This window comes from Cannabis sativa, chromosome 7, assembly GCF_029168945.1.
Source record: "Cannabis sativa cultivar Pink pepper isolate KNU-18-1 chromosome 7, ASM2916894v1, whole genome shotgun sequence".
In the NCBI taxonomy this organism is placed as follows: domain Eukaryota; kingdom Viridiplantae; phylum Streptophyta; class Magnoliopsida; order Rosales; family Cannabaceae; genus Cannabis; species Cannabis sativa.
Genome location: NC_083607.1, coordinates 11,066,407 through 11,076,497, shown reverse-complemented (window position 1 = coordinate 11,076,497; position 10,091 = coordinate 11,066,407). Strand labels below are relative to the sequence as shown.

General features: G+C 33.5%; 2 protein-coding genes and 1 long non-coding RNA gene across 5 annotated transcripts; 1 reads left to right on the top strand and 2 right to left on the bottom strand.

Moving 5' to 3' along the window:
* The first annotated feature begins 610 nt into the window (after positions 1–610).
* Positions 611–3,049, top strand: LOC115698098 (mannose-1-phosphate guanylyltransferase 1). 3 transcript variants are annotated; one of them, XM_030625274.2, is made up of 5 exons: positions 611–759; positions 1,209–1,366; positions 1,707–1,769; positions 1,868–2,107; positions 2,196–3,049. In XM_030625274.2, exons 2-5 carry the CDS (start codon positions 1,256–1,258, stop codon positions 2,865–2,867), a joined length of 1,086 nt encoding a protein of 361 aa, XP_030481134.1. In that variant the 5' UTR covers positions 611–759; positions 1,209–1,255; the 3' UTR covers positions 2,868–3,049. The 3 variants fall into 3 exon arrangements, with proteins under 3 accessions (XP_030481134.1, XP_030481135.1, XP_030481133.1); XM_030625275.2 differs by having other exon boundaries at positions 621–759; positions 1,217–1,366; XM_030625273.2 differs by having other exon boundaries at positions 622–759; positions 1,167–1,366.
* A 400-nt stretch (positions 3,050–3,449) lies between these two features.
* On the bottom strand, positions 3,450–6,465 carry LOC115698099 (uncharacterized). Its single transcript, XR_004008040.2, has 3 exons — positions 6,078–6,465; positions 5,865–5,946; positions 3,450–3,874 (listed from the first exon to the last, which is right to left on the bottom strand). It is a non-coding gene; the product is annotated as an uncharacterized LOC115698099 (long non-coding RNA).
* Positions 6,466–7,276: 811 nt separating this feature from the next.
* Positions 7,277–9,806, bottom strand: LOC115698111 (CASP-like protein 5B2). Its single transcript, XM_030625286.2, has 3 exons — positions 9,436–9,806; positions 8,355–8,487; positions 7,277–7,889 (listed from the first exon to the last, which is right to left on the bottom strand). Exons 1-3 carry the CDS (start codon positions 9,564–9,566, stop codon positions 7,686–7,688), a joined length of 468 nt encoding a protein of 155 aa, XP_030481146.1. The 5' UTR covers positions 9,567–9,806; the 3' UTR covers positions 7,277–7,685.
* Positions 9,807–10,091: the final 285 nt, after the last annotated feature.

Below are 10,091 nucleotides of genomic sequence, written 5' to 3'. Positions count from 1 at the left end.
AACATTGTTTGCACGTACGTAACTCTATCTACATGTCTCTTCATAATTTAATATGAATAAATTTACTATTAGAAATTTGGAAAACAACGAAAATACACCAGGATAAATATTTTACTATAGTATTGATGTAATTTTTTTTTGGATTATACTTGAGTTGGATTGTTTGGGAACTCTAGTTTAACTTTTTAAGATCTACATTTCATGACTCTGAAAATTAAAGTCAGGACATTAATTTTATGTAAATTAAACTGGATTTCTTGTTGAATTTTAGTTTCGTAGTAGTTTTTTTTTACACTTTTTTCATGAATTCGAAACAACCCTTGTTTTGATTGATTCTAGTCGTCTTCTCAGGTAAAGTTGCCGGAATTAATGATGGTTTTCTTTATGGTTAAATTTTTGTTTCGGTTGCATTGGGTTGCTGCATGGTTGTGCGATGGTTGCCTAAGAAGCATGAATGTTAAAGGTGTGTGTAAGTGGTATTTGTAAGAAAAAAATATTTTGAAAGTATATTTATTTATACGGCGAGTTAAAATTATTTTTATAGTATTATTATTTTTTTCTTGAGTTAAAAAAAAAAAAAAAAAAAAAAAAAAAAAAAAACCTTTACTGTGAAGGTGACGAAAACTAAGACTTACATAAAGAGAGCGTCTCGAGTCTCTGAACTTGAAAAGAGACTCATTCAAAAGCTTTGTTTTTCTGTAACAAAATTCAATAGATTTGCTTTGCTGCAATCGAAGCTACCTTCTTGCTTTAACGCCTGTAAGTTTTTGTTATTCGCCCCGTGTGTATTACTCAGATCTGTTCATTGTCCTTACAGCAAATTGAATTTCGACCATAATATTGATTTGTCATTGTGATCGATTCGAGTGTTGGGCCATTTTCTTCACCAGCTTATTCATCAAATTTAGTGTGTATTATCAATTAGTTTTTCTTTACATTGTTTTTCTTGTAGCTAATCATAGTTGCATATTCTTAAGGTGACCAGTTATCCAAATCCAAAATGATTTGACAGGAAAATGTGTGTATGTGTGTGTGTTTTTATTATCAATAAAGAGTTGGTTGCAATTGAAATTTTATCATATATTTCATTAATTTTTGTTGGGTTAAATTTTTCTTCTTCTTTTTCTTTTTATGGTTTCAAGTGTTTGAAATTGGTTTTGCTTTAGGTTGACTGTGATGGATGGAACTTGGATATTCACTTTTTGCAGCATTGCAGGCAGCAAAAGAGAATTTTTGTTTTTTTGGTCTGTTATCCATGAAGGCACTCATTCTTGTTGGAGGGTTTGGGACCCGGTTGCGGCCATTAACTCTCAGTGTACCAAAGCCACTGGTTGATTTTGCCAACAAGCCCATGATATTGCATCAGGTTTTACTTTAAATTATGTATTTTCCTCTCGTTTTTTTTGGTTGGGGGGTGTTAGATTATGGCAGTGTTGTAGTTACTTTCAAAGTAGGGGGGGACCATCTTTAGCTAACGTTGTTTCTTATCCAAATTATATGCGGTTATGTTGAAAAGTCTGTGTCTTTATAATAATGGAGTCATTCAATTTACAAATATGAGACACATTTTCTTTGTCGTCTCCTTTTTATAAATATGAGATGCGAGTGTGTGATGCAGGGGTCAATTGCTGATGTTTGCTTGCTTGTATTCACTTCCCTTGTGACACATAAACTCATTTATCATCTTTCTGAATTTGTGTAACAAGATTGAAGCTCTCAAAGCTATTGGAGTAACTGAAGTTGTTCTGGCCATCAATTATCAACCAGAGGTACAATGAGCAAAATAGATATAGAATTAGTTTTTTCTGCTACAATTATGGATGCTTATGAAGGATAAATATACATTCTTTTTACACTGTTGTTTCAGGTTATGCTTAATTTTTTGAAAGATTTTGAGAAAAAGCTCGATATCAGGATTACTTGCTCACAAGAAACTGAACCACTTGGCACAGCTGGTCCGTTGGCTCTTGCCAGGGATAAATTGATAGATAACTCTGGAGAGCCCTTCTTTGTCCTTAACAGTGATGTAATTAGCGAGTACCCGTTAAAAGAAATGATCGAATTCCACAAGAGTCACGGAGGAGAGGCTTCCATTATGGTAACCAAGGTAATTTAAATCCAACTTACATGCTATAAGTTATTGACATAAAGCATATTGACTCCTACTGAAGGGAAAAATTACCATTTTGTCTTAGGTAGATGAACCATCCAAGTATGGTGTGGTAGTTATGGATGGAACTACAGGGAAAGTTGAAAAGTTTGTAGAGAAACCGAAGATATTTGTAGGCAACAAGATTAATGCTGGAATCTACTTGCTTAACCCATCAGTTCTTGATCGGATTGAGCTGAAACCAACCTCAATTGAGAAAGAGGTCTTCCCTAAGATTGCAGCAGAAAAGAAGCTGTATGCTATGGTCCTGCCTGGGTTTTGGATGGACATTGGACAGCCAAAGGACTACATAACTGGTTTAAGACTATACTTAGACTCCTTGCGGAAAAAATCATCCTCTAAGTTGGTCAGAGGATCACACATTATAGGAAATGTTTTGGTGGATGAGAGTGCTGTGATTGGAGAAGGATGCCTCATTGGGCCAGATGTAGCCATTGGTCCAGGATGCGAAATCGAGCCAGGTGTCAGACTCTCAAACTGTACTGTAATGCGTGGAGTTCGAATCAAGAAGCATGCTTGCATTTCCAGCAGTATCATTGGATGGCATTCGACTGTTGGCAGGTGGGCTAGGATAGAGAACATGACAATCTTAGGAGAAGATGTTCATATAGCTGATGAAGTTTATAGTAATGGAGGTGTTGTCCTCCCACACAAAGAGATTAAATCAAGCATTTTGAAGCCAGAGATCGTTATGTGACGATTCTGATGACATTTGGTATAGACATCTCAAAATGGATTTCATGTAGCAACAACGTTTTTAGTTTCCCTTTTCTCTTTTTGACTGTATGGATTAGATACAGGACCAGAATAATGTATTTATGTTATTTGTTATTGGTGAATAGAAGAAGATAATAGCATGCAAATGTAATTTCTAATAAACTTAGGGCTCGTTTGGTACGCCGTATTGTATTGTATTGTAATGTATTGGGTTGTATTGCATTGGATTGGATTGTATAATTTTAATACAATACTATGTTTGGCATTGAATTGTATTAGTGTTGTATTAAATTATACAATGTTTGGATCACATTTGTATTGTATTGTATTAGTTAAAAATTTTGCAAAACTTAAAAAAATCAAATAAGAACTGAAAAAAAAAAATTAATAACTAAAAAAAAATTAAAGACACTATTTTTTTCAAAAAAAAAAAAAGAAATTAAAAATGTTGAAATATTGAAAAAAATTAAAAAAAAAAATAAATCAACTAAAAATATTAACTTTTTTTTTAAAAAAAAAAAACGTGATTATAACCCGAATATTAATGTCAATTCTAAATAAATTGTCATAAAAAAGTAACCAATTTTTTTTTTTTAAAAAAATAAAGTTTACATAACTAAAATAAACCTTGTAGCACCGTCAAAGTTCAACCGACCAAATCAAAGTTCAACCAATAAAACCAAAGTTCAACTGACCAAATCAAAGTTCAACCAATAAAACTAAAGTTCAACCGACCAAATCAAAGTTCAACCGACCACATTAAAGTTCAACCAATAAAACCAAAGTTCTCTATCAACGACTTGATCTAACTTCTCTGAGAACTCTTGTCACAAAAGGCTCTCGAATTTCTCCATCTATTGACTTGAAGGTTGCTACATATTCTGGCTTCTTCAACATGTACGTCAATGCATCAAGTTGATCATCAACCGAAAGTCCCATCGATTTCAACTCCTTAGCCAACTCCAAGTTAATGTTGCATATCCATATCTATTAATAGCATTCCATGTACATATAAAATGTCATATAACAACCATAGACACTAAAGCAAAAACTATATTATCATGAAAAATTACAGTACTATACAGTTTATTAGCAAACAATAAGATGTATCATTAGTGTATGAATAATGAGCTAGAACTACAATACTATATAGTTTATTATTAATTTTTCTACATTAATATTATAATAATCTATAGTGTGGGAGAAAATCCACATCTATGTGTCTCATCTAAGTGTGAGAATACGGAGAAGAAAAAGAGGAGTATTGTTCCAATTTTAGCATCAGTACTTGGTGGATTTCCTGTATAATTAAATGGGAAAAGGGGAACACTAGGAAAATCAGGACTATAAACCCCTTTAGATTGACCTAAAAAATGAGCTTGAAGGAGTGAAGTAGTGGTTGGGAGTACAAAAGAAATATTATTCACTGATGAAGCAAATTTGGCCCCATTTGGGCCTTGACATGTTTTGTTATGTTAACATGGACTAGTTCCAAGCCCAGCTGTGAAGAGAAAATATTTATCAATTTTTTTAGGTACATTAGTTGGGAACTGTGAATTGGCTAAACTACGAAGTTTATTGCTAAATTTTGTTGCGAATGAAGTGTCATTTTGGTCATGCAAGACTGATGGATTCATGAGTTGAAGTTTCTGCCATGGGATTGTAAGGTTTGGGTTAGTAAATTCATATTCTAAGATTCCTGCAGATGTGGTATTGTCAAAAGGGTGACCTGGTGAAAATAGCCTAATAATCATGAGGAATGTGGCATTTGGGTACTCAAATTTGGTGTTGAGAATAACATTTGTGGATTGTCCTGAGGCTATGATAACAACATCAGTTTCAAAAGGTTTGACATAAACACCATCAACATCGACCACTTTCATTGTTGGTTCAACTTGTTATGAAAGTTTATCACAGAAACTTGACTAGCCTTGTTGGTTATTTCAACGAAGGGAACGAATTGGCACTTATCTATGAATATATGGCCAATGGAGATTTAGGCTCACATCTTTCAGGCTCAATTTTTCTTACATGAACATTACAACTGATTCATTCCATTCTCCCAATATAAACTCTTCTTCATTGGAACATGGTATTGGTATTGATATAACACCAAATTTCTCATCACACATCTCAAAACAAAGAATCATTAACCTATTTCTCATAACCCCATTCATTCTCCTACAAAGCCAGTAGTAAGCCCCTTTACAATAAATACCAGGGAACAACATTTTACCCTCTAAAAATGATCAAACTTAACCTCTAATTACCATAACCAAAAGCTAAAAAAAGCTTTTGGGGACAAATACTGACATGGCATTGCCCAACCCAACCCACCTTTTGTTTGAAGTAAACAATAAACAACAAAAAAGAATAGATTAACAACTAGCTATTACAGGATAGGAGAACCCAAACTCTATTAAATAAATTACACCAAATAATAAAGTTATTATTACTGAGCCCTTAGAAAACCACATTACTTGGATGGAAAATAGATTATTACCATTTTCATTCTTACTCTAGATTGACTGCAGTGCAGGAGATTTAGCACAAATATGTTCAAACTCAGAGTGACCTTATTTAATTAAGGTTCAAAAGGATGTGTACTAATAGCATAGCCAACATGACAACAGAGATAATTTCTATGGTTCTAGACACTCCCATATAAATAGTTTGATTCCCAAAAAATAAATAAATAAATAAAAGGGATTCAATTTCAAACTCTATCAAATCAGATATCAAAACCGTAGGAAAAAGAAGATGAATTCACAAACTACGAAATCTGAGATTCATACGAAATTTGAACAGTATAGTCAAATTCAAACCCACTAAGGCTTAGATTGGCTAATTAATAATATGGCTTTGGGTCAAAGAGAAAACCAGAACAAAATTGAAACAAGTCCCAACAACATTACAATTAATACAATGAAATATCAAAAGTAGAATAAACTACAAATACGAAAAATTGATAACTCACCTAAAGCAAAATAGCAGAACCTCGGCTCTTTCTGGGTTGTACAGAGAAGAATTGAGTGCTAGCAGCGGACAGCACACCTGGTCTATGAAGGGGAAAAGGGAATGATGACAATGGTAAATTAGGGAAAGAGATACACACACATACCAGAAGAATTAGAGAGAGAGAGAGAGAGAGAGAGAGAGAGAGAGAGAGAGAGAGAGAGAGAGAGAAGACCAAATGAATCTGAGCCATTGATATGCTAGAGAAGATGAAGTTGCTTTTCACTGAGAAATGAATCTGAGAGATCGATCTGCCGGAGAACCTCTTCACCGAGAAATCCAGGCTAAATCGGCCAGAGAATCGATGGCTGAACGGGAAAACGAAGAAGTTTGGGTGAGAGGGAGAGTACTGGCTAACACCGTCCAAAATAATACAATACAATCTTATACACTGTTTTTATTCAGCATAGAATAATACAGGATAGATTGTATTAAAAATTAAGACTGTAATATCTATTACAATACAAGGTCCTACCCAAACATTGTACTCTTATAATTTAATACAATACAGAACCCTTATACAGGGATCCAAACGAGCCCTTAATGATATGGAATTTTAGAAACCACTCAGAATTAGTCTAATTCTTTTTATGTCAATGTTTGGAACTGATTTGTAATTGAGGGTATCTTTAATGTGGTGTATATTAATGTTAGATCATAAAGTCACAGCTACCACCTTAAAGCAAGTCAAATCCAAACGGCCCTACAATAAGATAAGTCGATTTCAGAATAGAGAATTTGTTCTAATTAATAATTAACCATGCATTCATGATATAGAGGAGATAGGGGTGACAAGACGTGTCATCGTATCGTGTTTATCTCATATTTTAGGTGACCCATTTCTATATTTCGTGTCAGGCATGTCGACTTATTTTTTGACTCGTCTTTAATTTTTTCAATCCTAAATCGAGCCGTAAAAAATCGTGTCGTGTTCGTGTTGAGCTACTTTAACCCATTTTTCTGTTATTAAAGATGAAGTTGTAGAAAAAAATAGTAGATTTAGATTTTATTAAAAAATTTATATACATTTATGTATATATAACTTGTTATGTATACATAATAAAAATTAAAAAATTAAAATATTTTCAATTTTATGTAAAAAAAAAAAAAAATTAAAATTTTATAATTTAACATTAAATCACTAAATATATATAATTATATTGTTCTTAATAATTATTTCTTTTATTTTATTTTAAAAAAATCGTATCAAATTCGAGTTAAGCGAATCGTATCGTATTTGACCCGTTTCTATTTCGTGTCAAGTCGTGTCGACCTATTTTTAACCTACATCTAATTTTCCTAACCCTAACCCGTACAATTCGTGTCGTGTTCGTGTGTCATGTCAAAATCAATTTCGCCACCCCTAAGTGAGAGTTTGACAAAGTATCAATGTCATTTCATTTGCATGACGCTTACACATCATTTCAAGAGATAATACAACTTCTGCAAACATATGGGAGAGTTACACAAAATTTTGTTTCATTACCGTCTTTGTTCATCACAAGTATATAACAATGTAAAATTTAGAATCTACAGCAAGTAAAACTTGAATCCAAATGTGCCTCCTTTTGATAGATCAGCTCCAAACTTGAGATTAATAATAAATGGATGGAGCCCTATGAAACGAGGGTGCAGCGCAGGTTGATCGTGGACAAGGTTGCGCTCACACACAAAGATGATGCAACTGAATGAGAGAGATCCCCAAAGACTGTTGAAGCCAGTAATTGCTTGCTATAGAACTGTAGCACTTGTCTTGATAATGAGGCAGGTACGCAACAGTCTTTCAAACTGAAGTTAATAAGATCCAAAACATCACATGAGATGATAAGGCAATAAGAGCCCATGTGAGGAAAGCCAAGGCAACTGAAATCTGAAAGTTGCTGCATGGGAGATGAAATTGAGCTGTGCAGAAATTCATGTCTTTCGCATATAGAACTACAATCCCTGCTGAAGAGCTTGCAGCTGCCAGTGATAATGTAGCTGTAACCTGCACCATATGTGAAAGCCAGAATTATCCTTCTTATTATGTGTTAAGGCTCATTAACCAGCCAATGAAAAAGTGGCACATCAACAATAACACAAAGACCAATGAGGAGGAAGCTAGTTTCAATTTATCCATCTAAGAGGGGGAAACAAAATGAAATGCCAGTATTTGATTCACACTAATGATTATATAATTGTTGTCTGATCTACTGTGAGGATATGAATGCCAGCTTTTTAAGAATGATCACTGAGATGCTGATAATGGAAGAAAACAAGGACCACAACATTTTAAAGTTGTGACAATAGAGATAGCAAATGTCAACATAAAAAGTCCAGCAGGATTTAACAGATTAGTCAAAATCATCTCTCAAATTTAAGACAAAAATTAGGCATATGATCCACATGATAATGATTAGAGATTTCTTTGTGGCAAAGAAATGCTATGACATATAAGAAATGAGTAAGATACCCAATCTCCAACAACAAACAGGCTGACTAGGATTGGATTTTGGAGGTCCCTCTTTCTCCTCAAAGCATAAACATCAAGACATGCCAGTCCTAAGCTCCACAGGACTTGAAGTCCCATTGATGCAATCAAATAGCTGAATTCAAGGACGAAAAAAATTGAGTACAAGAATAAACATAGAAGCTCTTGGTAGTCTAGTTAGAGGGGATACACAATAGAACATTGTTTAACATTTCTATGAGAATTTTTTTTAACTTTGAGCAGTTTACTTAGCAATTTGAACCTGAATCTGAGTAGCAGAAATCCATCATGAAAAATAAATAAATGATAAAAATCCAATAAAGATTTCAAACCAGCAGAATAGACCATATAAGAGCATTTGATTTTGATATCTGTATTTCTAGTCCTGAAATTATATAAATTATCAAAATCTCGCCCATAATAATCAAGGTAGTGCATGTGCCAAAGTACAATTTTAATGAACCAGCTTACACCTTTTCACATATCAAGTTAACAGCGCCATCATGACAAGGAAAAAAAAATCTACAGCCTGAATTAACTCAAATACTAAACTTATTTGTAAAGAAGGTTGAAAAAAGCTGCTTGTATACTTTCAACTCTCCAAAATAAGAGTCCAAAAGCATAAAACTGACTTCGATGAGATAATACAAATGCTTAAAATTTTGGGTCTTCACTGTCAATTCTCAAAACATCAGTATCCTGACTAAAAAGACGTCTAGGAACATGTATAGAGTAAGAATCAGTGAAAACAAATTGTAATACATTTCAATTAAACTAAAATACTTTTCGCAACTATAACTATGATTGTGTGTCCTAATGTTTCAGCATTACACCTTAGAATAGAACACATTGGTGTATGAACACGTTTGAAATCAACCATGAATATAACTACAATTCAGTTAGAATAGAAGATTAACCCACAACGCGTACATATCCAATTAATTTAATTTTCCATCCAAACTGACATGCATAATAGAAAAAACCGAAACTCCCAAGAAGATAATTTCCCCGAACCATATAAATTCAAACAAATTAAAATAATTAAATAATATTAGAAAAGTACCAAAAAGCAGTAAAAGTAGCGAAGCCATTAGCAGAGACCATGATTCCGATGGAAGCAGCAGCACAAATAACTTGCCCTAATCGGAGTACTAAGCCACTCCCAGAACCTGGTCTCCCTACCAACTGCTTCATCTCCTCTTATCGAGCTCAGCAAAATTATGAATATATTAACTAAAAAACCAGTATGCCCTACGTCCCAGACCAATGCCCTAACTGAAACCCTAGATTTTGAGTATCAAAACCCCAAATTCCTCCATTTTCAGCCGAAATCCCCAAGAAAAGATCTATGGGGCTCAAATCAGATAGTTGAGTACAGAACAAAGGAAAAAGAAAAAAATAATAATAAATTTACTGAGCTAGCTAGCTTTGTTGTATGGGTCATCTTCTAAATAACAACAAATTAGGGACTAAAAAGTAAATAAGAAAAGTTGTAATTAATTTGTACGTAAAGTTTAGATTTCGGTTGTACTAGAACTGTCTGTCGTTAGTTACTGTCCGAAAACCTTAGTCCATTTCTAAATTATTTGATAGTTTCTATTTAATTTCTGTGGTGTGCAGATGGAAGTATCATTTGACAAAAGTTCAACAATAATTCTATTAGCTAAATAAAGGTTTAGTTTGGCAATTTTTTAATCACAAAACAAAATTAAAATATTT